At 40.2% G+C, this 26,504-nt stretch overlaps 1 protein-coding gene across 1 annotated transcript in view; it reads left to right on the forward strand.

Annotated features, from left to right (window-relative positions):
- The window catches only part of GALNTL6 (polypeptide N-acetylgalactosaminyltransferase like 6), a 906,144-nt gene that overhangs the window by 326,214 nt on the left and 553,426 nt on the right, over positions 1-26,504 (forward strand). The window contains exon 2 of the mRNA XM_077814511.1: positions 23,057-23,165. Within this exon, the coding sequence (XP_077670637.1) occupies positions 23,057-23,165 (109 nt within the window). The remainder of the gene's footprint in view (positions 1-23,056; positions 23,166-26,504) is intronic.

The raw sequence follows: 26,504 nt of genomic DNA on the forward strand, positions 1-26,504 counted from the left end.
CCTTAACTGAATGCCTTCTTCCAACATGGTCAATAGTATTGATATGGCAGTAAGTTGTTTGTAAGTAAACACTAAAGTAAGATTACATACCAGTTCCTCTTTCCATATCCCCATATTTCAGGAAATGCAAAAGTTAACATAACTATATTTTTCACATGGTATTTTCAATACCTGTGTTTTTCCTTGTTAATTATGTAAGTTACTATATTACTGTTTGTAATAAAATCCATACCATGAAAAACACAGCATGGTTGAGTTAACATTGCTGCTGGAACCTTTACTTTGCTTTTCTGATTTTAAAACAGTGCAATGGTAATCTTGCAGTAATAGGCCTAATATAATGTGTGTGTGTCTTTAGAAAATTTCATGGTAATGAAATGACCTGGAGCTTGGTATTTCCTAAATGGTTTTTAAAGGTTTTTCTTTTCATTTGCATTTAATGACCTGATGTTCCTGCAGTGGTGCCCATAATATCTGAAACTAAAAACACAGTCATTGATTTAAGTGTTTGCGAAAATTAAATAACCTTGAGTCATTCTGATTTGAAATCAAATGCTTCCCTTTTTTGTTTTGTTTTTGTTTTGTTTCTATAATGTAAATGTCAGTGAAATAAACAGTAACTTGATATTGTAGCATAATGAATATATGGGACAGAAAATCTGGGTGGGTGTCATAAATATAAAGGGAAGGGTTAACTCCTTTAAAATCCCTCCTGGCCAGAGGAAAAATCCTCTCACCTGTAAAGGGTTAAGAAGCTAAAGGTAACCTCGCTGGCACCTGACCAAAATGACCAATGAGGAGACAAGATATTTTCAAAAGCTGGGAGGAGGGAGAGAAACAAAGGGTCTGTGTCTGTCGGTACGCTGCTTTTGCCGGGGATAGACCAAGAATGGAGTTTTAGAACTTTTAGTAAGTAATCTAGCTAGGTATGTGTTAGATAATGATTTCTTTAAATGGCTGAGAAAAAAGAATTGTGCTGAATAGAATGACTATTTCTGTCTGTGTGTCTTTTTGTAACTTAAGGTTTTGCCTAGAGGGATTTTCTATGTTTTGAATCTAATTACCCTGTAAGGTATCTACCATCCTGATTTTACAGAGGTGATTCCTTTACTTCTATTTACTTCTACTTCTATTAAAAGTCTTCTTGTAAGAAACTGAATGCTTTTTCATTGTTCTCAGATCCAAGGGTTTGGGTCTGTGGTCACCTATGCAAATTGGTGAGGATTTTTACCAAACCTTTCCCAGGAAGTGTGGTGCAAGGGTTGGGAGGAGTTTGGGGGGAAAGACGTGTCCAAACTACGTTTCCCAGTAAACCCAGTTAAAGTTTGGTGGCAGTAGATATTCCAAGGACAAAGGATAAAATTAATTTGTACCTTGGGGAAGTTTTAACCCAAGCTGGTAAAAGTAAGCTTAGGAGGTTTTCATGCACGTCCCCACATCTGTACCCTAGAGTTCAGAGTGGGGGAGGAACCTTGACAGTGGGGGTGAAGAAATTTGTTATTAAATAAACTGGCTACAAATAGTCAATGGAAATAAGTGTGTGTGTATCTTGGCAACCTTTCATTTATTTCTTTTTACAATGTTTTAAGTGTGTTTAAGAGGGACTATTTGATGCCATGTAGCATTATTTTTATTTTCTGGATGACTTTTTTCTTTTCTAAGGTTCCAAAGATCAGTTCCCATACTGCTGCCTACTGGTAATGGGTTGCAGTTATGAGCCTGATGTCACAGCGTTCTGAGCAACTCCTGCTTGTGTCTGAGTGTCCTCAAAATCTATTGAAGCTAATAGGGAACTGTATCGAAATTTGAAGGAAAAGGTATTTGCTTGCAGACAGGCAACTTGCTCACTCTTAATTTTGTACACATCTTGTGTTTAATGTGGATAGGTACTATAGGAATGCCTGATGAGGCGAGAACATAGTCCTGATATCCCGGGGGGGAAGAGAACAGTCTTATGCTTACCAGACTGTGAATTAAAGATCTTTGTTTTTGCATCTCTGCCACAAACTTCCTATTGTCCCTTGGAAAATTAGGTAACCACTATATGCTGTATGTTAATTCAAAGTGTTGTTGAATCAAGTAATACTTGCTGTTGCTTGGTGACTAGAAGTGCAGAGGAGTGGGGCAGGGGGCGATGCAGTCACCAAATATATACCCTCTTAGATAGAAGGCTAATGGCCACTCACAAGAATAACCTTGTATGCCAACTGTTTGAGATTTCAAAAAAGCCACTGATTAACATAACTTTAATCCAGCAATGGCCTATGTTGTGTGGATCCAGATCACTAAATCTAACACTTATGAATCCTGTAGAGTCAGGGGTGAAAGTAACTTAAAGGACTTACTGGTACACCAGAGTCCTGCACAGGGGGCGTGGCCTCAACTGGAAGAGGCGTGGCAACAACTGGAAGAGGCAGGGCCTTTAAATACCCGGGGCCTTTAAATCAAGATTAAAGGCCCCGGGGCTGCGGTTGTGAGCCCTGGGGCCTTTAAATCACCACCGGAGCCCTGTCGCCGCTACCCCAGGGCTCCGGTGGTGGGGCTCGGGAGCCCTAGGCCCTTTAAATTGCCATCCTGGGGAAGCCAGTCCGGTCTGGCATGGCATACCAGCTCTTGCTGGTATGCCGTACCGGACCGTACCATCTTACTTTCACCTCTGTGTAGAGTGCCCATTACCTAACAGATAGCTGCTTCACTCTTCTTGATCTAGTACTTAAGAAGAGAGATGGACCACTCAGTTGGCTGGCAGTTCAGATATAACCTTTTGGTTCCATTTGTCAGGCTAAACTGAAAGACATTTAAGTAGTGATAAGCCTACCAGTCAGTGTTTAGTGATTGGACATTAAGGGAGAGAGAGTGAGTGAGAGAGTATGTCAGTTAGGCTGCGGTTTTCTCATCCAGCGCTTTCAGAAAGTACAATACACATCCTGTACGTAATCTTACTATAGTCCCATGAATGGCAAGCTATCTTGTCATAATAGATGGTGTTTGTAAGTGGAACTAGATTGGGACCAGGCTTGAGTTTGGGGCTAGATTTCAAAATTAGATGTGGTTGTGCTGACATTTAGTGTGGTGGTTTTTTGTGAGAATTTAGACAAAATATGCAGAAAGGTAATTTTGATGTTAAGATAGCTTCCCCATCCTGATCAGTAGTAGAGCTTTGTGAAATTAATAGTTTCACTATACTGTTACAGGAATATCTGTCCTCATAAGATTGCAGCCATATCTGCACTGAAAAAGTGAAATAGGCTTCTTATAATATTGTATTTGACCAGGAACCAAAACTAGGGAGGTATATGTGTAGCCAAGGATTTGAGTTCAACACTGAAAGTGTCCAGGATTGTCAATGGATTGAATTGTAGATGCTGGTTTTGAACTATCTTTAATTTGGTCTTTGGCTGCAATATGAATAAGAGCTATTGTATATGACTTAGAACGGAGCAAATAATTCACTTAATGAATTTCTCTCTCCTGCCATCCATCTCCACCCTCTGACAAACAGAGGCTAGGGACACCATTCCTAACCCATCCTAGCTAATAGCCATTAATGGACTTAACCTCCATGAATTTATCCAGTTCTCTCTTAAACCTCATTATAGTCCTAGCCTTCACAACCTCCTCAGGCAAGGAGTTCCACAGGTTGACTGTGGGGTGTGTGAAGAAGAACTTCCTTTTATTTGTTTTAAACCTGCTGCCCATTAATTTCATTTGGTGGCCCCTAGTTCTTATATTATGGGAACAAGTAAATAACTTTTCCTAATTCACTTTCTCCACAGCACTCATGATTTTATATACCTCTATCATATCCCCCCTTAGTCTCCTCTTTTCCAAGCTGAAAAGTCCAAGCCTCTTTAATCCCTCCTCATATGGGACCCGTTCCAAACCCCTAATAATTTTAGTTGCCCTTCTCTGAACCTTTTCTACTGCCAGTATATCTTTTTTGAGATGAGGAGACCACATTTATACACAGTATTCAAGATGTGGGCATACCATGGATTTATATAGGGGCAATAAGATATTCTCTGTCTTATTCTCTATCCCTTTTTAAATGATTCCTAACATCCTGTTTGCTTTTTTGACTGCCGCTACACACTGCGTGGATGTCTTCAGAGACCTATCCACAATGACTCCAAGATCTTTCCTGATTAGTTGTAGCTAAATTAGCCCCCATCATATTGTATGTATAGTTGGGGTTATTTCTTCCAGTGTGCATTACTTTACATTTATCCATATTAAATTTCATTTGCCATTTTGTTGCCCAATCTTCTGTGTCCCTTCTTGTGGAATGCTAAATTTTGAAGCATTCGTGGATTGATTATGAACAGGTACTTGTAAGCATTTGACATTTTTAGCTCTGTTCTTTCATTGTTGTTGGTCATATAAAACCCATTCCTGATTGGACTATTGTAACTCTTTTATAATCAGGAGGAAATCTTGAAGGAAATGGGGCTCTGAATCTCTCAATGAGAGGTAGCAGTTGAGAGAGAGAGTAGATAAATAAGATGAGGGGATTCTAGAAGTTTAAATCTTTATTTCTTTTTGAATAGATATAATTGCTAAAAAGAAAATTATTGTAACACTTACTGATTGGGCACAGAGTTTAAATTTACAATTATTTGATATAAATGTGATAAAAGAATATTATGTGGACCTGGCTGTGAAAGGTGCAATCGGATCTTCATCTGACTCCTTTAACTGCCTCTGTGTCAGTGCTTTGGTAAGTGGTTTTGGGAAAATCTGTTCTATCTTAACTCTGCTGTATTGACTAGTGTCCCATCTCTATAACTAAATAGTCACAGCAGTGATATCAGTTTCTTGTCCATGATCATTGAGATGTTCATGTTAGACAAATAGCAAAGCAACAAAAGCACATTTAAAGCAAATTCATTTTCAGGCTGAACAAAATCACTGAAAGTTTTGCAGTATTCACCCAGCTACAGTAAGCATAGAATATCTTTAGACAGGTGAAACTTACCCAGACACTTAACTTTTTTTTTCTTTTTTTACAGTTCTACATTGAATTGTACTTCCTGCTTATGCCAGTATTTCTATTTGCATTGGAGATCACTAAAATACCCTTTAAATGAGAGTCAAATGGACCCCGAAAGTTTGATAACATTTTTTAAGAAATTTGTATTTCCATGTTGTTATTTACTTTAGCCTAAGAAGTTCATTCTAATTGTGTACCTCCATACAGTGAAATTAAAAAAGTTAGATTCCGCAAAGAAACAAAGCATGGCTTCTTCGCCTGTGACATCCATCAAAAAGATTCAAATTTTCTTAATCACACTCCTTTTTTGGTTCATCATAGTCTCTAATTAAACCAGATGTTAAATCTTCTCTAGAGGAGATGGATCTTCTGAATTCATATAGTGTTTTATCAGGCTGGCATCCCATACGGTTTGAGGTTAATATCAAAATCAAATGGTGAGGTAGATACTGCATGTAATCTGTTGTGTGTTGACAATTCCTCATGGACCAAACCACTTAAAAATTTGCAGCTTACAGATTCTGACTAGGTGTAACAAACAGCTGGAGTATAAAATATTCTGGAATCTTTGACAGTCAGTCAAAAACCAGATTTACATGCAGAAAGAGCCTTAGACCTATTACAGTAACAGCTTAACTTTAGGTACACTTTTTCCAAAATTTGGCTGAAAAGATAATAGCCTAAGGCACCAATCCTGCAAAGAATTATGCCCATGTTAACCTCTTTGCACATTAGTAGTCCTATTGACTTCAATATGACTATGAATGTATAGAAGTGTGTGCCAGATTGGGCTTAAAATACGGATTTATAAGTACTCATGGCTCATAAATTTCACTACAGTTAGGTTAAAACAAAACAAGCCTTATATCATTAATTCCCAAGCTAATACTCAGGATCATTAATATCCAGGGTAGCTAGCAGGATCACACTTTACTGATTTTATAAAATAAGAACACCAACATATAAAAGCTGCATACAGACTTCAGAATGTGCAGAAAACATTCATTGACATGCACATTAGAGTATTTCAGTTACACACTGACAAAAAATGCCACATTATTTTTGTACCTTTTGAGGAGTCTGTTATCCATTTAAGATGATAGCAGAGGACTCTCAACCCCTTGAGATGAGAACTAAAAGCCCAACTTCTGTCTAAAGGCCTCAGTGGTGAACAAACCTTCTCTCCCACCTTCTATACCTCCCACTGTGGGCTGATTTCAGTGGGAGTGCTGGATGCCAGTCAGCACTCTTGAAAATCAGGCCATTTACTTGGGTGTCTAAGTATGGACATAGCTTAACATTTGGCACCCATTTAAAACATACAAACCAAAAAAACAACTTGATCTCTGTGCCACAGATCTGGCTGGCTGCTCCCTTTCAGCCAGCTACCAAACTGCTGTGAGGGGAATCCAAGCCTCTTTTTAGCTTTTAGAGCCTGAAAAGAGTCCAGCCACAGCCCCAATCTCTGGGTCTTAGACAATGGGAATACAAACCTGCAGTTTAAGGGTATATGTACAGTTAAAACACTAGAGTGGCACTTCTGCAGCACTTCAGTGTAGATACTGCCTACCCTGCCAGGAGGGATTCTCCAACCTGTGTAGGTAATCCACTTCCCTGATGGGTAGTAGCTAGGTTGACAGAAGAATTCTTCCATTGACCTAGTCCTGTTTCCACTGGAGCAGTAGCTTCCCTTACAAATTGGTTCATATTTTACATTGTGATATTTTCAGCTCTTGAATTAAGAGTTAGAATTCCTGCCTATAAAAGGCAAGGTGTATTGTTCGTTCTCTGAAAAAGCTAGTAAAATACACTACAGGAAGAAATGTCTGCTATTTTAAAGACTCTTGCTTGATTGTTAAATCATTTTAAAAAGGATTTTGTGTGTGTGTGTGTGTGTGTGTGTGTGCGGGGAGAGATATCTGATCACTTTCAGTCTTTGAACTGCTCGGTGGTTAAAATTAACAGTTTGTTCCCACTCTCCATTTTACTTCTCTTTTGTGCTTTGTTGTGCTGTTTGATTTTCCCTTATTCCAGTTTAGCCATCAATTTATGGTTGAGATGATGTTGTGTTTCTCTTCAGCAGTAATACAAAATCACAGTTCTGTAGTAGGAACCAGTACACAGAAATACCTGTGCTACTTCTGAGCAGGTGCCTTGTCCTATAGTCTTTCAAAGAAGGTGTTACAGAAACTAGTGGTGATATTTATTTGTTTGTTTGGCATCTGAAAAGGCCTAGTTGAAAAGGACAAAGCGAAAAAGGAGATTGGCAAGGCATATAGCATTAACTTTTGAAATCTCACTGATCCTTCTTTAGAACTTCTTATAGTATCACATTAGTGGTTGGCAATTTTTTCTTCATTGGTGTGTGTATATATTTTCATAAGTCTCTTAAAATCTATGAATATCTTCCCTAGGGAATGGGGAAGGGAAAATGACTTCAAGCCATTTGGGGGTCTACCTAGTCCTCAGAACAAGGTAGAGTACCCTTACTTGGACTTCCTCTGGTCTCCTAGGAATGATGGGCAGCTGAGAATAGCCATAGCCTAGACCCTCTTCCCAGCATTTGGCCATTTCTCCCCCACACTAGGGGCCACAAGTGTGTGTGTGTGTGTGAGGGGAGCAGGGTGGAGAGCCATTCTGCTAGCTCTCTGACATGTGGGAGAACTTCATGCCGAACTACAGATGAAGCAGAAAATCAGATCCCAACTCATAACTAGAGTTTCTGTATGCAGGCTGAGGAACACACCTTATGCTGCAATGTTGTTACATGGGATCTCATAGAATCATAGAATATCAGGGTTGGAAGGGACCTGAGAAGGTCATCTAGTCCAACCCCCTGCTCAAAGCAGGACCAATCCCCAATTAAATCATCCCAGCCAGGGCTTTGTCAAGCCTGACCTTAAAAACTTCTAAGGAAGGAGCTTCTACCACCTCCCTAGGTAACGCATTCCAGTGTTTCACCACCCTTCTAGTGAAAAAGTTTTTCCTAATATCCAACCTAAACCTCCCCCACTGCAACTTGAGACCATTACTCCTTGTCCTGTCCTCTTCTACCACTGAGAATAGTCTATAACCATCCTCTCTGGAACCACCTCTCAGGTAGTTGAAAGCAGCTATCAAATCCCCCCTCATTCTTCTCTTCTGCAGACCAAACAATCCCAGTTCCCTCAGCCTCTCCTCATAACTCATGTGTTCCAGACCCCTACTCATTTTTGTTGCCCTTCGCTGGACTCTCTCAAATTTATCCACATCCTTCTTGTAGTGTGGGGCCCAAAACTGGACATAGTACTCCAGATGAGGCCTCACCAATGTCGAATAGAGGGGAATGATCACATCCCTCGATCTGCTCGCTATGCCCCTACTTATACATCCCAAAATGCCATCGGCCTTCTTGGCAACAAGGGCACACTGCTGACTCATATCCAGCTTCTCGTCCACTGTCACCCCAGGTCCTTTTCTGCAGAACTGCTGCCTAGCCATTCGGTCCCTAGTCTGTAGCTGTGCATTGGGTTCTTCCGTCCTAAGTGCAGGGTCCTGCACTTATCCTTATTGAACCTCATCAGATTTCTTTTGGCCCAATCCTCCAATTTGTCTAGGTCCCTCTGTATCCTATCCCTGCCCTCCAGCGTATCTACCACTCCTCCCAGTTTAGCATCATCCGCAAATTTGCTGAGCGTGCAATCCACACCATCCTCTAGATCATTTATGAAGATATTGAACAAAACCGGCCCCCAGACTGACCCCTGGGGCACTCCACTTGACACCGGCTGCCAACTAGACATGGAGCCATTGATTGCTACCCGTTGAGCCCGACAATCTAGCCAACTCTCTATCCACCTTATAGTGCATTCATCCAGCCCATACTTCTTTAACTTGCTGACAAGAATACTGTGGGAAACCGTGTCAAAAGCTTTGCTAAAGTCAAGAAACAATACATCCACTGCTTTCCCTTCATCCACAGAACCAGTAATCTCATCATAGAAGGCGATTAGATTAGTCAGGCATGACCTTCCCTTGGTGAATCCATGCTGACTGTTCCTGATCACTTTCCTCTCATGTAAGTGCTTCAGGATTGATTCCTTGAGGACCTGCTCCATGATTTTTCCGGGGACTGAGGTGAGGCTGACTGGCCTGTAGTTCCCAGGATCCTCCTCCTTCCCTTTTTTAAAGATTGGCACTACATTAGCCTTTTTCCAGTCATCTGGGTCTTCCCCCGTTCGCCACGAGTTTTCAAAGATAATGGCCAATGGCTCTGCAATCACAGCCGCCAATTCCTTTAGCACTCTCGGGTGCAACTCGTCCGGCCCCATGGACTTGTGCACGTCCAGCTTTTCTAAATAGTCCCTAACCACCTCTTTCTCCACAGAGGGCTGGCCATCTACTCCCCATGTTGTGATGCCCAGCGCAGCAGTCTGGGAGCTGTCCTTGTTAGTGAAGACAGAGGCAAAAAAAGCATTGAGCACATTAGCTTTTTCCACATCCTCTGTCACTAGGTTGCCTCCCTCATTCAGTAAGGGGCCCACACTTTCCTTGGCTTTCTTCTTGTTGCCAACATACCTGAAGAAATCCTTCTTGTTACTCTTGACATCTCTTGCTAGCTGCAGCTCCAGGTGCGATTTGGCCCTCCTGATTTCATTCCTACATGCCTGACCAATATTTTTATACTCTTCCCTGGTCATATGTCCAACCTTCCACTTCTTGTGAGCTTCTTTTTTATGTTTAAGATCCGCTAGGATTTCACCATTAAGCCAAGCTGGTCGCCTGCCATATTTACTATTCTTTCGACTCATCGGTATGGTTTGTCCCTGTAACCTCAACAGGGATTCCTTGAAATACATCCAGCTCTCCTGGACTCCTTTCCCCTTCATGTTAGTCCCCCAGGGGATCCTACCCATCCGTTCCCTGAGGGAGTTGAAGTCTGCTTTCGTGAAGTCCAGGGTCCGTATCCTGCTGCTTACCTTTCTTCCCTGTGTCAGGATCCTGAACTCAACCAACTCATGGTCACTGCCTCCCAGATTCCCATCCACTTTTGCTTCCCCCACTAATTCTTCCCTGTTTTTGAGCAGCAGGTCAAGAAAAGCTCCCCCCCAGTTGGCTCGTCTAGCACTTGCACCAGGAAATTGTCCCCTACGCTTTCCAAGAACTTCCTGGATTGTCTATGCACCGCTGTATTGCTCTCCCAGCAGATATCAGGAAAATTAAAGTCACCAACGAGAACCAGGGCGTGCGATCTAGTAGCTTCTGCGGGTTGCCAGAAGAAAGCCTCATCCTACTAAATCCTGGCTCACGTTAAGCAATCATGAATAGTTAGATGATTAGATCTTCAATAGAACTGTGGGGAAAATCTGATATATTTTTTTCTAAACCTTTTATCATTTTTGTTCCTTTCTGGACTCTCTCCAGTTTGTTCACTTCTTTTCTAAAGTAGGGAGCCCAGGACTGAACACAGTACTCCAGCTGAAGCCTCAACAGCACTGGTTAGAGCTCTCCTATTAATACAACCCAGAATATTAGGCTTTTTAGCAACTTCATCACATTGTAGGCTAACGTTCAATTTGTGATCCACTATAAGCCCCAGATCATTTTGTAGTTGTGCATTTGATTTTTTTTCTTCCTAAGTAAAGTGCTTTGCACATGACTTTTTTTGTGTTTCATCTTGTTGATTTAAGAGAAATTCCCCAGTTTATCACAGTAGTTTTGAATTCTAATCCTGTCCTCCTGAAGTGCATGTGACTCCTCCCAGCTTGCTGTCATCTGAAAAATTTATAAGCATACTGTCTGCCTCCTTATCCAAGTTATTTAATTAAAATATTGACTCATACCAGACCTAGGACTGTCCCCCATGGGACCCCACTAACTACCCGCTCCCAGTTTGACAGTGAGCCATTGATAAATACTCTGAGTATAGTCTTTCAACCAGTTGTGCACCTTCCTTGTAACTTCATCTAGAACACATTTCACTAATTTGTTTAAGAATGTCATGTGGGACTGTGTCAAAAGCTTTACTAAAATCAAGATATCATACCATGTCCCATCTAACCACCAGGCCAGTAACTTTGTCAAAAAGGGAAATTAGGTTGGCTTGGTGTGACTTGTTCTTGACAAATCCATGTTGGCTGTTGTTTTCATGTAATTATCCTCTAGATTCTTACAAATTGATTGCTTAAGGATTTGTTCCAGTGTCTTTCTAGGTATTGAAGTTGGACTGACTGGTCTATAATCCCCTGGATCCTCTTCATTTCCCTTTTTAGATATAGGTACTATGTTTTCCTTCTCCAGTCTCCCTGGACCTCTTGTCCTTCATGAATTCTCAAATACAATTTATAGTTCCAAGATTGCTTCAGCTAGTTTTTCACCTTAGGGTGAATTTCATCAGCTTCTGCCTGCTTGAATACATCCAACATAGCTAAATATTCTTTAACTTGTTCCTTCTGTATTTTGGCTCATGTTTCTTCCCTCTTGTTAATATTTACTGCGTTGTGTCTGTTGACAATTTACCTTTTTAGTGATGATAGAAGAAAAATCAGCATCAAACACCTCAGCGTCCTTGATGTCCTCTGTTTTTAGTTCTCCTTCACTACTAAGTAGAGGATCTACACTTTCCTTTGTCTTTCTCCTGCTCCTATTTATAGAACCTCTTCTTACTTCCTTATATGTCCCTTGCTAGGTGTAAGTCATTTTGTGCCTTAGCCTTTCTGATTTTGTCCCTACATGTTTGTACTCATATCACAATTCAGAATAAGTGCACCTGTATTCCTCCTCTGTGATCCCTTGAGAGTACCTACTTGAGGCTCCCAACTCCTCAGCCTTCACCATTCTTGGGCAAAGGTCCATATCTCTCTCCTGACCTGTACTGATCCCAGCAAGCCAGACTGCTTAAATAGGCTAGTGTCGTCTGTGCTTTGCTTTTTTTTGAAGGCTATGAACATTTGTAATTGCTAGCCATTACAAGTTACCACACAGCTCTTTCTAAAAAACATGTTTATTCTTACGGTGAAAGCATTAAAGAGAAAACATATTAAAAACAGTAAAAGAATCTACACACATGCTAATAAGCTTATCGGAGATCACACCTTTCCCCTAACACCTCCGCAAACTCCCACAGGATTCCCACCTTTCAAATCCCACCACGAGTTTTTCTGTGGTTACAAGTTCACAACAGGTTTAGCTCAGAACCAGAACAACCATGAATAGTGCAGTTCATCATTTATACAGCTTGTGCCTTGATCTTGGCCTCATGCAACATGTGATCACCAGACAAAGGCCCACTCTTCCAAAGGCTAGTTTTTTGCATAACTGGGAATGGAGAATTTGTATTCACCTCTCCCTAAATATTGCCCAGGAAATAGTTCACATCTATTGTCCTAAAAGACTATTCTTGTTGCCACATCCGGGTAAATACAGGTGTGTTAGTTTGATGTCTGTAGTATGCAAGGTCTTGGAAAAAAATTTGAAGGAGAAAGTAGTTAAGGACATTGAGGTCAGTGGTAATTGGGACAAAATACAACATGTTTTTTCAAAAGGTAGATCATGTCAAACCAACCTGATCTCCTTCTTTTGAGAAGGTAACGGATTTTTTAGACAAAGGAAACACAGTGGATCTAATTTACCTCGATTTCAGTAAGGCATTTGATAGAATTCCACGTGGGGAATTATTAGCTACATTGGAAAAAGATGGGGATCAGTATGAAAACTGAAAGGTGGATAAGGAATTGGTTAAAGGGGAGACTACAGCAGGTCACACTGAAAGTTGAACTGTCAGGCTGGAAGGAAGTTACTAGTGGAGGTCCTTAGGTACCGGTTTTGGGACCAATCTTATTTAATCTATTTATTACTGACCTTGGCACAAAAAGCGGGAATGTGCTAATAAAGTTTGTGGATGACATGAAGCTGGGAGGTATTCCCAATACAGAGAAGGACCGGGACATCATACAGGAAGATCTGGATGATCTTGTAAACTGGAGTAATAGTAATAGGATGAAATTTAATAGTAAAAAGTGCAAGGTCATGCATTTACGGATTAATAACAAGAATTTTTTGTTATAAACTGGGGACACATCACTTGGAAGTAACAGAGGAGAAGAAGGACCTTGGAGTATTGGTTGATCACAGGATGACTATGAGCCGCCAATGTGATATGGCAGTGAAAAAAGCTAATGTGGTCTTGGGATGCATCAGGCGAGGAATTTCCAGTAGAGATAAGGAGATGTTAGTACTGTTATAGAAGGCACTGGTGAGACCTCATCTGGAATACTGTGTGCAGTTCCAGTTTCCCATGTTTAAGAGAGATGAATTTCAACTGGAACAGGTACAGAGAAAGGCTACTAGGATGATCCAAGGAATGGAAAACCTGTCTTATGAAAGGAGACTCAAAGAGCTTGGCTTGTTTAGCCTAACCAAAAGAAGGCTGAGGGGAGATACGATTGCTCTCTATAAATATATCAGAGGGGTAAATACCATGGAGGGAGAAGAATTATTTAAGCTCAGTACCAATGTGGACACAAGAACAAATGGATATAAACTGGCCATCAGGAAGTTTAGACTTGAAATTAGACAAAGGTTTCTAACCATCAGAGGAGTGAAGTTCTGGAACAGCCTTCCAAGGGAAGCAGTGGGGGCAAAAGATATATCTGGCTTCAGGACTAAGCTTGATAAGTTTATGGAAGGGATGATATGATGGGATAGCCTAATTTTGGCAATTAATTGATCTTCGAATATTAGCAGTAGATATGCCCAATGGTCTGTGATGGGATGTTTGATGGGGTGGGATCTGAGTTACTACAGAGAATTCTTTCCTAGGTATCTGGCTGGTGAATCTTGCCCACATGCTCAGGGTTCAGCTGATCGCCATATTTGGGCTGGGAAAGAATTTTCCTCCAGGGCAGATTGGCAGAGGCCCAGGGGGGTTTCGCCTTCCTCTGCAGTGTGGGGCACGGGTCACTTGCTGGAGGATTCTCTGTACCTTGAAGTCTTTAAACCATGATTTGAGGACTTTAATAGCTCAGACATAGGTTAGGCATTTGTTACAGGAATGGGTGGGTGAGATTCTGTGGCCTGAGTTGTGCAGGAGGTCAGACTAGACCACCATAATGGTCCCTTCTGACCTTAAGGCCTATAATTCTGTGATTCTTCAGTACAGATTTTTGATCATCCAGACCCATAATAATAACTTTTGCTTTTAATACAATGAAATTCAAGGATGCTTCAACTTAATTCATTAAGGTTTTCCAATAATATTTCAGGAAACTACTATATCTGCCACATGAACCTGAGCAAATTGTCCTTGTTTCTTTTTTGTAGGATAGAATTTTTTATTTTTGTTTAAAGTCATTAAAGAGCTGTTGGGGCAATACTGACCTTTTAGAATTTTTCCTTGACATGAGGTTAAAAGTCAGTTTTCATCAGTCTTAAAATCATATTCCATTAATTTGTGTGTAACTGGATGTGATGGTGCCCCACATAAGGTTTTATGGAAATATGCTTCTGAATGTATATATGACATAACTGGAATATGTTTTATGCTACATATACCATGTAACATATCTAGGTAAAGGTTATGATCTACTGAATATATTCATCCTATTTGTATGCATCTGTCATTGTTGTATTCGGAGTTATGAATATTGGCTGTATACTTGTTTGATTTTAAATAGCCTTCGTAAGACATTTGGTCAGCTTCTTTAGAAAGGAATTTGTAAGTTAAGTGCCCAATCAAGAAGCACTTAATGCACAATGGACCTTGGAAAGCTCCAATCCACATAAGACGTCTACATGAGGACGTTCAAGGTAACATGCAGACAGTGGCTGCTGCCTGTAAAAACTGAGTCATGCATGGACATGTGACTTGCCCAGGTGACTCCAAAACTCTCTGTCTTGGAGCTGGACTTTGCATAGGAGAGAGTAGGTGATCTCCACCCACAAGAAAAAGTTTATTTAAGCCCGTGGGAGACCCCTCCATTTTGTCTTCAGCTGGCTCAAGAGATAGCCTCTCCACCCCCAAGGATACCTAAAAGAAACTGGAACAAAGGACAGTAACTATAGGTGGTGTGAGTGATTGCTGGACCCAGACAAGAAGGAGACTAGTCTGTAAAAAGAAAGCTTACTGGAACACCACTGAGGGTGAGATTTTGACTGTATTCAGGTTTCAGAGTAACAGCCACAAGTACTCCTTTTCTGTCTGTATTCAGTTTTCTTACTGTATTAGACTCAGACTTGCACATTTTATTTTACTTTATTTGGTAATTCACTTTGTTCTGTCTGTTACTACGTGGAACCACTTAAATCCTACTTTCTATGTTTAATAAAATCACTTTTTACTTATTAATTAACCCAGAGTATGTATTAATACCTGGCGGGGGGGCAAACAGTTGTGCATAGCTCTCTATCAGTGCTATAGAGGGCGAACAATTTGAGTTTCCCTGTATAAGCGTTATACAGGGTAAAGTGGATTTATTCAGGGTTTGGACCTCATTGGGAGTTGAGCATCTGGGTGTTCAAGACAGGAACACTTCTTAAGCCACTTTCAGTTTAAGCCTACAGCTGTTAGGGGATGTGGTTCAGACCTGTGTCTGGGTTGCAGCAGGCTAGTGGGTCTGGCTCAAACCAGGCAGGGCACTGAGGTCCCAAGCTGGGAGGGCAGGAAAAGCAGGGGCAATAATAGTCTTAGCACATCAGTTGGCAGCCCCAAGGGGGTTTCTGTGATCCAACCTGTCAGACTGGCCTCTTTAAAAAAAATAAAAATAAAAGAAGCCAAGTCCAGGAAACAGTTTTTTCAAATGGTTTTAAAAACTTGTTAAGCAGTATAGAAACAACAAAAGGAAAGGCTTTCCTCAGTTGCTAACAAGGGAAATCTTGGAGATGTCTGCAGTCCTTCAACTCAAGTTTCCATAGCCATAGAATCTGCCCTACTGCAAAATTCCTTCACTCTTTTCCACAGAATTTTGGCTCTGAAATAGTACAAAATTGCAAAAAACGTGTTTTGTGTTCATAAGCAACACTGTGGTGTGGGGGGGGGGGGGCAGGGGAGGGCAGACGGGTGTACATGTACATTTAATTGAATCTAATCCCCTAACCGCTTCTCGTCAACAGGTTTCATTAGAGATAGTATGCTGTCTGAATGCAACAGTTAGGAAATGGCTCACAAGATCACTGTATTTAATTCTCCTCTAGAATGAATGAAGGCATGTAAGATAAAGCCTCAAAAATCACCATGGTATCTTTTTTTCCCCTTAACTGTATTTAACTTGATATAAGGGAGGTGGGGGATCTATACACACAGATTCCAATTATTCTTTTGACAGCATCAGCTATGTATATATATTGTGAGGTTTTGTTTGTTTTGTTTTCCTTTCCTGTTAGTTATTTTTGAAGGGTCACCTAGTCCTAACAAAATTCCAGAAAAGGATTTCAGATGGATATAGGCTAACCACCATATTTACTCATGCATTGGATTAATGAGCTGGAGCTCCAGCTTGTTTGTTACATAGTGTTTGGATTTATATTTACCCTTTTCCTAAATTAATGTCAGTGAATGTATTTATTAAACTATCAGAGGGATAACTGTGTTAGTCTGGATCTATAAAAGTGGCAAAGAGTCCTGTGGCACCTTATAGATTAACAGACGTATTGGAGCATAAGCTTTCGTGGGTGAACACCCACTTCGTCAGATGCGTGTAGTGGAAATTTCCAGAGGCAGGTATAAATATGCAAGCAAGAATCAGGCTAGGGATAACAAGGTTAGTTCAATCAGGGAGGATGAGGCCCTCTTCTAGCAGTTGAGGTGTGAACACCAAGGAAGGAGAAAGTGCTTTTGTAGTTGGCTAACCATTCACAGTCTCTGTTTTATCTTGAGCTGATGGTGTCAAATTTGCAAATGAACTGAAGCTCAGCAGTTTCTCTTTGAAGTCTGGTCCTGAAGTTTTTTTTGCTGCAGGATGGCTACCTTTAAATCTGCTATTGTGTGTCCAGTGAGGTTGAAGTGTTCTCCTACAGGTTTTTGTATTTTGCCATTCCTAATATCTGATTTGTGTCCATTTATCCTTTTACGTAGGGACTGTCCAGTTTGGCCTATGTACTTAGCAGAGGGGCATTGCTGGCACATGATGGCGTAGATTACATTGGTAGACGTGAAGGTGAATGAACCGGTGATGGTGTAGCTGATCTGGTTAGGTCTGTGATGGTGTCGCTGGTGTAGATATGTGGGCAGAGTTGGCATTGAGGTTTGTTGCATGGATTGGTTCCTGAGTTAGAGTTACTATGGTGTGGTGTGTAGTTGCTGGTGAGAATATGCTTCAGGTTGGCGGGTTGTCTGTGGGTGAGGACTGGCCTGCCTCCCAAGGCCTGTGAAAGTGAGGGATCATTGTCCAGGATGGGTTGTAGATCACTGATGATGCATTGGAGAGGTTTTAGCTGAGGACTGTATGTGATCATCTGGCTGGGATGATTTAATTGGGTATGGGTCCTGCTTTTGAGCAGTGGGTTGGACTAGATGACCTCCTGAGGTCCCTTCCAACCCTGATATTCTATGATTCTATGATGGCCAGTAGAATTCTGTTGGTTTCTTTCTTGGGCTTGTGTCACAGCAGGAGGCTTCTGGGTACTCGTCTGGCTCTATGGATCTGTTTCCTTATTTTCTCGTGGGGGTAACATAGTTTTGAGAATGCTTGGTGAAGATCTTGTACGTGTTCGTCTCTGTCTGAAGGGTTGGAGCAAATGCGGTTGTACCCCAGCGCTTGGCTGTAGACAATGAATCATGTGGTGTGTCCGGGATGGAAGCTGGAGGCATGAAAGTAGGCATAGCGGTTGGTGGGTTTTTGGTATAGGGTGGTGTTAATGTGACCGTCACTTATTTGCACCATGGTGTCTAGGAAGTGGACTTCCCATGTAGATTGGTCCAGGCTGAGGTTGATGGTGGGGTGGAAGCTGTTGAAATCGTGGTGGAATTCTTCCAGGATTTCCTTCCCATGGGTCCAGATGATGAAGATGTCATCAGTGTAGCGTAGGTAGAGAAGGGGCATGAGTGGACAAGAGCTGAGGAAGCGTTGTTCCAGGTCAACCATAAAAATGTTGGCATATTGTGGGGCCATGCGAGTGCCCATAGCAGTGCCACTGGTCTGGATATGTATTGTCACCAAATTTGAAATAATTGTGCATGAGGATAAAGTCACAGAGCTCAGCAATCAGTTGTGCTGTGGCATCATTAGGGATACTGTTTCTGACAGTTTGTATTTCATCTGTGTGTGGGATGTTTGTATAGAGAGCCTCTACATCCATGATGGCTAGGATGGTGTTTTCTGGAAAATCACCAATGCATTGTAGTTTTCTCAGAAAATCAGTTGTGTCACGGTGATAGCTGGGAGTGCTGGTGGCATAGGGTCTGAGTAGAGAGTCCGCATATCTGGACAGTCCTTCAGTGAGTGTGCCAAAGCTCGACAGTCCCTACATAAAAGGATAAATGGACACAAATCAGATATTAGGAATGGCAATATACAAAAACCTGTAGGAGAACACTTCAACCTCGCTGGACACACAATAGCAGATTTAAAGGTAGCCATCCTGCAGCAAAAAACTTCAGGACCAGACTTCAAAGAGAAACTGCTGAGCTTCAGTTCATTTGCAAATTTGACACCATCAGCTCAGGATAAAACAGAGACTGTGAATGGCTAGCCAACTACAAAAGCACTTTCTCCTTCCTTGGTGTTCACACCTCAACTGCTAGAAGAGGGCCTCATCCTCCCTGATTGAACTAACCTCATTATCCCTAGCCTGATTCTTGCTTGCATATTTATACCTGCCTCTGGAAAGTTCCACTACATGCATCTGACGAAGTGGGTGTTCACCCACGAAAGCTTATGCTCCAATAAGCCTGTTAGTCTATAAGGTGCCACAGGACTCTTTGCCGCTTTTATTAAACTATGTTGTGGTTGCAAGAAAGATCTATAGTACATTAGAATTGTAAATGCTATCAAGTAAAGTAAATGCAAATAATTAACAAGAGTGTGCCTAAATGCAAGTTGGAGACCCCAGCAAACTAGCTGTAGGCTGCAACACTCAATGCTCTCAATGTGGTGTGATCTTATTTAAATTTTATTCAATGAGCCAGAATGACCCCAGATGCAGGGTTTCACAGGAAGGTATGGTCTCAGAGCAGAGTTGTACTTAATTTTGTTAGGGTAATGTACAGCATGGACACCATTTTCTTTTGAAAATGAACTTTTAAATTCTTAATTCAACACTCATACGGACTGTAAACTGAATCAATCACATGGAATTATTAGAATGCATATCAGTGAGCTCAGTGCTTGAGTAGGAACATTTTCACCTACAGAAGTGACAGTTTATCAAGCAATAACTGTGTTCAGTAGTTTTCTCAGTTGTTAACCAATTTTCTCTGTATTATGTTAACAAGTAGAAACTGTCTCTTACCAGAACACTAGAATCTATTATTTTGGTGAAAATACTAAAGTAAGTATCAAATTGCTCCTGGCATTCATCAAAAATCAGTTGCAATGTGAATCTTATGTGAAGGAGCAAATGGTTTCGATAGAAGGGAGATCTGCAATGAATTTCACAATTCTCTTTAATAGTAGAGAACAGATACGTGGAAGGTATGGATTCTAAATAAACATCTTGGGCTTTGTTTTTGCTAAAAACAGTTTAAACACTTCCTCTAGCTTTGTCGTTTCTAAGAATATGCATTTTTAATTAAAAGATAATGGAATGACTTCTGACCTCAGTAATACAGACTGGATTGCATTTCCAGTGATAGGTTTGTAAGTTACTTGCCCATACTGTAAGAATTAAGCAATGACCTATATTAGGTCATGTTAGAATTTAAAATCATCATGATAGAAAGGTGGATAAAACATGATGAATTACTTCTGTGAAAGAGATTTTCCTTTCCCTCCTCAACTCGGTTTTCAGTCTATTAATAGGTACTCTTAGGACATTTGAAACTACTGCTGTAATTAGAGATACTTGATATTCAATGAATTTGAGTATTAGTTTCCTGTCATCAGAAAATACAGTATGTCAAACAATCAAGTAAAATCAAATAAGAATGACTGATGGATCTAAATCTGGTTGCCAAAATGTTTATGCACATTTCTGACATAAAAACCAAGCAATCAACCATCACTGAGCTAATGCATGCAGCTGTCCTACTTTTTTTTTTCCTTCCACCCTCCTGTTACATGTAATAAGCTGGATATGCTTTAGTCTTGTACTGCAAAACCATTGAGTATCACCCATTTTGGGGCTGCCAGTAACACTAAGTGTCTACATCATTAATGGAATAGGACTGAGTCCTGTGTTTATTTAGTTCATATACTTTAAGCATATGAGATTTATAACATTTTTAGCACAATATAAGATGTTGGAATTGTTGCACTGTTCAGCGGAATGCTTATCAAATGTTGCTTCCCTAGGGTTGCCTTTCAAGCAGATCTTTATGTTTCCATTGATGCACACTTGAAAACATTTGTAAGATGCATAAATATGAATATGCTTTCCATTTTGCATAACTTTTTGGCTTGAAGCTGCAATTAACAGAACAGACCCACTTTTTACCTTCAATTTAAGTGGCAGTTTTCATATCGGGTAGATAGCAGTAAAAATGTATAATATTCCACTTCGCTTGTATTTCCATGTCTACATAATTTCGGAGCAAGTTTTCTTAAATTAAGGGTTCGAAAAAAAAATCTCCAGTGGCATTTGAAATTACCTTTTCAGTGCCATACAGCCTGTCAGATTCGGATTTTATTTGCTATCTACTACTTTTATTTAATGATACTTTACCATTTCATTTTTGAGAGCCTTTTCCAAAAAGAGTCCGAGACAAAAAAGTCTTTTACTGTTGGAGGCAGGTGAAATATACTGTAGAAGCAGGGCTCAAAATTGGCTAGCACATGTTGGCACCATTTATCTTTACTGCTTCCACACTTATTACCTGCAAGAGAGCCTTGACAAAGTGGCAGGGAACATTGCTTGGGCTAGTTTCCACATCATGAGGAAATATGCTGACTGGTGTTCTGTTTTCTCTGACTGTGTTTAGGCAGAGAGCATGAAAACTGTTAACCATTCTGTTCCCTCAGGCAGAGGGGTATGGCTGAGCCTAAGGACCCCAGTAATCTGAGGGCAGGGGGTAAGGTGGAAACTTGGCTTCTAACTGGATGTGGAAAGGGCCATATAGAAATTCCAGCTCCATTATCCAAGGAAGAAAAGATGGGGAGTATGTTATGGTTCAATGGGTAGGAGATAACCCCTGGACCATACTGCCCTGTCCAATATGCTAAGATGCAGGACAGTAATCTTAAGACTAGATTTTATATAGTCACCATGGAAATTGTCATGCACGATCTACCTATTCCAGATGAGACCTGTCTCTGAGGGTTTGTCTCTACTTACCAAGGGATTGATGCGTGGCGATCAATCCACTGGGGGTCGATTTAGTGAGTCTAGTGAAGACCCGCTAAATCAACTGCCGATCACTCTTCCATCAACTCTAGTACTCCCCCGGAATGAGAAGCATAACCCGTCAACCCAGCATGGTGTAAACACTGCAATAAGTCGACCTAAAGTATGTTGACTCCAGCTGCATTATTCCCGTAGCTGGAGTTGTGTAACTTAAGTCAACTTAGTCCCATAGTGTAGACCTGCACTGTGTGTGTCAGTTACAAGTCAGGCCTAGTAGGGGGTACTCAAATCTTTATCTGAAGATTTTGGAAGCATTTCCTGTCAGTTTACTGTGGTCTCTCTTATGTTGCTGTTTGATCCTTTAAAGCAAAAAATGTTTTACTATGTGGGTGAAATAATATTCAAAACTGAAAAAAGGGATCAAAGTTTGGTGTGCATGTGATTAAACACAGTGGAAATGTGCTGCTAACCAGTGTATATTCTGAGACAAATTCTGCCCTTTAGCTGTGAGACTCTCTGAAATCAATAGGAATAGCACGTTTGTAAACCGATGGCACAATTGTGTCCTGTGGTGACGACTTAACTCATAACTATATCTCATGACTATAACTTGAAAGGTTATAGCATTCACTACTGTTAAATGTATTGGCCCCGAAAGTGGGGTCGATTAACTGTGCTTGGGCAGGGACCTGAGGCAGTGAAGTGGGAGTAAAAGTAAAGGAGGCTTTATGCCACCTTTTTGAAGCTTCACAATTCTGAGGCTGGCCAACTGACCTCCAACATAAATTACAGTGGCCCTAAATTGTTCTAATTTATAATACACCTAGCTTCCTATGATTCCAAGGAACTGGCCTGACATTTAAGAATAGCCATAGCATAGAAATATTCTCTCCCAACAAACTGAGGGCTGGAATATGTAAGGCCAATATGCCAGCAGTACCTCTTGCCCTCCTCTGGTTCCCACTATACCAGGGCCACATCTACTGGCTTTACAGGACTTTTGTATTAGTGGAGCAAAGTGAAAGGGCTGGAATAGACCCAAGAATGTGGTCCTTTGTGTGTACCAATAGTTTGCGTTTAAGAGCCCTATGGAGGTGTGCTGAGCACTTAAATCTCCCGTTGTGAGCAATGATTAGTTAAAAAATTGCTGGACAGCTCTTGAGTTTACGGGGTTGGGAGGTGTTTTGTGTGTCCTGGGTGTTTTGTAAACTGCTCACTTTCAGTGAATCATCTTCCTTCCCTTTACCCTCTTGCTATGAAAAATCCATGGGAGTGAGAAATACAAGGCTGAAGAAGTGGTACAGTTTTACTGTTGTTGTGTGGCTGTTAGTCATTTAGTCGAGAAAGAAATGGTGTAGCTTTCTTGCTGAATTTTCAGGTCCAGCTAGACTTGATTTACTGCATGTGGAGTTCAATATGTGCCTTGTATTAGCCAAATACCTTGCAGACAAGAATGGCAGACTCAAAAAGCAGTGCTACAAAATATTTAATCTCCTTTACAGTTGTATTGTTGTACAATACCTGTACAAAATTAAACTTGTTAGAAACCAATTTTATATTAACTTTCAGTTAAAAGGATGCCTCAATTCCTGTATTAGATCATAAATGCCTCTATGCTTTAATAATAAAAATCATTCCCTTTCTTTTCTACAGACATTTCCACTGGGCCTGGGAGATGGACAACTCTATACCTGGACAGATGGCTTGAAAAGAAAGGACTGGCATAACTATGAAAGTATTCAGAAAGATGCTATGCGTACAGGTATGGTGCTCAAAGTAAATGTAAATCTTTCACTCGTTTTTCCACTGAGGCATTTTTCCATTAGAGTATTTGCAGATGCTAGCTTTCTGATGTTTGGTCACATTTCACTGCACTATCTCATCAGGACATGAGATTTCAAGTTGAGATTTTTTGGCCAACTAGAAATAATACCTTGACTGGCAGAATAGGTAGGTGAAAAGAAAAAAAGGTTTTACTAGCCCTTATATAGTAGTTGCATCTTTATCATGCTAGCTATAAGTGAAAATGATTTATTCTGTTCTTTTTTTAAACCGCTCTTGATGTCATAATTAAATAGACTAGAAGTCATGTTTTCAAAAAAAAAAAAAGAGAAAAAAAGATGCTTTACTTGAACTGTTCCAAAATCATTGTTGTTGGAAGGTCAGTTCTCACCCAGTATCAAGAACCTCAAGGTTATATTGGGCACAAAGGAATCCAAATAAGTTCTAAGCCTACTAATATGTTAGTAACACTGACCCTACTTGTGGTCTTAGTCTGTCTCATTTATTCTGGCCTTCAGATCACAATGAGATCTAATAGTATGATAACCCTTGTTATATGGCTTTATACCACAAATGGAGGAAAAATGTCAGTGGTATTCCTTGAAGTGCTCCTCCCTCCCACTCATAAACACAGGAATATGCTCCAATTTACCACTTTTTTGTTGCTTAATGTAATTTATAACTACCCTATATGAAAGGGGTTAAATTAAAAGGAGTACTAGAATCACAGAAATTTAGGGCTGGACAGGTCCTCGAAGTCATGTCCAGCTCCCTCTGACAAGGCAGGACCAAGTAAACCTAGTCCATCTCCAACAGGTGTTTTGTCCAACCTGTTCTTTAAAACTTCCAAAGGCAGGGATTGTACAGCCTCCCTTTGGAGGGCTATTCCAAAGCTTAATTACTCTTAGTGTTAGAAAGTTTTGTCCTAATAGCTTACCTAAATCTCTCTTGTTGCAGATTAAGCCATTACTACTTGCCCTACTTTCAGTGGACATGGAGTATGGTTGATCGCCATTCTCTTTATAACAGCCCTTAACATATTTTGAAGTCTGTTATCAAGTCTCACCACTTTTCTCAAGTCTAAATATGCCCAGTTTTTTAACCTTTCCTCATAGGTCAGGTTTTTAAACCTTTTAAACATTGTTGTTGCTCTCCTCTGGACAATCTCCAATTTGTTCACATCTTTCCTCAAGTCTGGTATGCAGGATTGGACACAGTACTCCATCTGAGGCCTCACCAGTGCCAAGTGGAATGGAATAATTACCTCCCATGTCTTACTTACAACATTCTTGTTAATACATCCCAGAATATTAGACTTTTTTTTTTTTTTGGAACTACATCATGTTGTTGATTCGTGCAATTTGTGATCCTCTCTAACCCCAAGATACTTTTCAGCAGTAGTACTGCCTAGCCAGTTATTGCCCATCTTGTAGCTGTGCATTTGTTTTTTTCTTCCTAAGTATGTTACTTTGCACTTGTCTTTATTGAATTCATATTGTTGATTTCAGACCAATTCTCCAATTTGTCAAAGTTTTGAATTCTAATCCTGTCCTCCAAAGTGCTTGCAGTTCTTCCCAGTTTGGTGTCCTCTGCAAATTTTGAAATTTGATAAGCATTTTATCCAAGTCATCAATGAAAATATTTAATAGTACCAGACCCAGGACTGACTCCTGTGGATCCCTATTAGATGCACCATCCCAATTTGAAAGTGAACCATTGATAATTAACTACTCTGAGTATGGTCTGTCAACCAATTGTGCACCCACCTTATAGTAATTTTATCTAGGCAGCATTTCTCTAGTTGATTTATAAGAATGTCATGTGGGATTGTGACAAAAACCTTATTAAAATCAAGATCTCTTCCACTGTTTCCCCTATATCCACTAGGTCAGTAACCCTGTCAAAAAGGTGAGGAGCAATAGTCAAATCCTGCCCTTATCAGAACAGTGGTTGAAAGTCCATATGCTGTGGCAGTTTGGCTTCTGTGAAATGAGTTTTGTTGTCTGAATTAAGTTGCCAATGTTCAGTGTCCACATCCCAGAAAGTACCGTTACAGCTTATTCTAATTGACAGTGTTGTTAGGCTCAGTAACTGATCTTGCAAGGTTCTGAGCACTCACTGCAATCCAGTAAAGCATTTAAATGTGCTTAATTTTATAATCTCACTGGTTTTTTTTATCAAGTGCAACACCACTTCTAAAAAAAATTATCCTCTAATCTCCCCATGTATGTCCTAAGTGAATAGGAGTGGAGCATGTAAAGTTGTTACAGGAAAATACGCAATTGACATACCAGGTTGGACAAGTGTTCACTCAGTATTCAATCTCTGACAGTGACAGAGTACCAGATGCTTCAAAGGAAGGTGCAAAAAAACAATGGAATTAAAAGTATTTTTATTTTTGTGTGTTTATTTTTTGTTGTTGGGGCTTTATCTTGCATGCATGCTTGCTGAGGAATGTGATATGTTTGCTAACTGAGGTGGAAATTTTTTTAACAAACCACTTGATATTTTGGCAGCATGTCACTGATCCGCTGTATTATGACTAATTAGATTATTACCAATTCCTATCCAAGGAATTGGAGTTCTAAACTGTCTGTAAAGAGCCATGCACAACTGTGGCATTGCATGAATACTAATAATCATCATAGTCTGTAGTATAATGTCAACTGAGAAATTAGGAGAGACTGTAATGTAATTGCAGCATCCAAGAGTCATCATCCTAATCTGCATGCTTAACTCTAGGAGAATGTCAGTAGCAGTTAAATAAAATTCTAATATCTTTTCTTATTGTCAATAATAATTAATTAAAATATATTGATGTATTTATGGCTTTAGCTTCCTTGCCATAGCAATCACTGCAAGATTCCTTAGACAGTCAACTTTGGCAGGCAATGTCTAAGCAGTATTCATTATTATTCATTAGATTAAAATTAACTTTTAATGAAATCTTTCCTTTGACAGTCACAATATAATAAAGCAGGTGCAAAGTTGGAGTGCAAGAGACTCTGAATGCACTCTGTTGGGACATACTGTATTATTTTTCTTCTGACTACCAGAAGAAAATTTATCTGAAATCTACTTCTGGTTAAAATTATCTAGGGAATAATCCTCTCAATCTGAAGACATTAAAATAGCAGCAATGAAAAGACTTCTCCTGAGATTTCAGAAATGTCAGTCACAGCTCACTACATTGAAAAATATAAATGAAGTCTTTTTAAAATTCAGCTTCACTGTTTATCTCTAAAGCTCACATTTTCCAAGGTACAAGGGATGTTAATTTCATAAATCTAATTATGGAGAGATGCTAGTCTAGCTGTGA

This window comes from Eretmochelys imbricata, chromosome 4 (genome assembly GCF_965152235.1).
Source record: "Eretmochelys imbricata isolate rEreImb1 chromosome 4, rEreImb1.hap1, whole genome shotgun sequence".
Classification (NCBI taxonomy): Eukaryota; Metazoa; Chordata; order Testudines; family Cheloniidae; genus Eretmochelys; species Eretmochelys imbricata.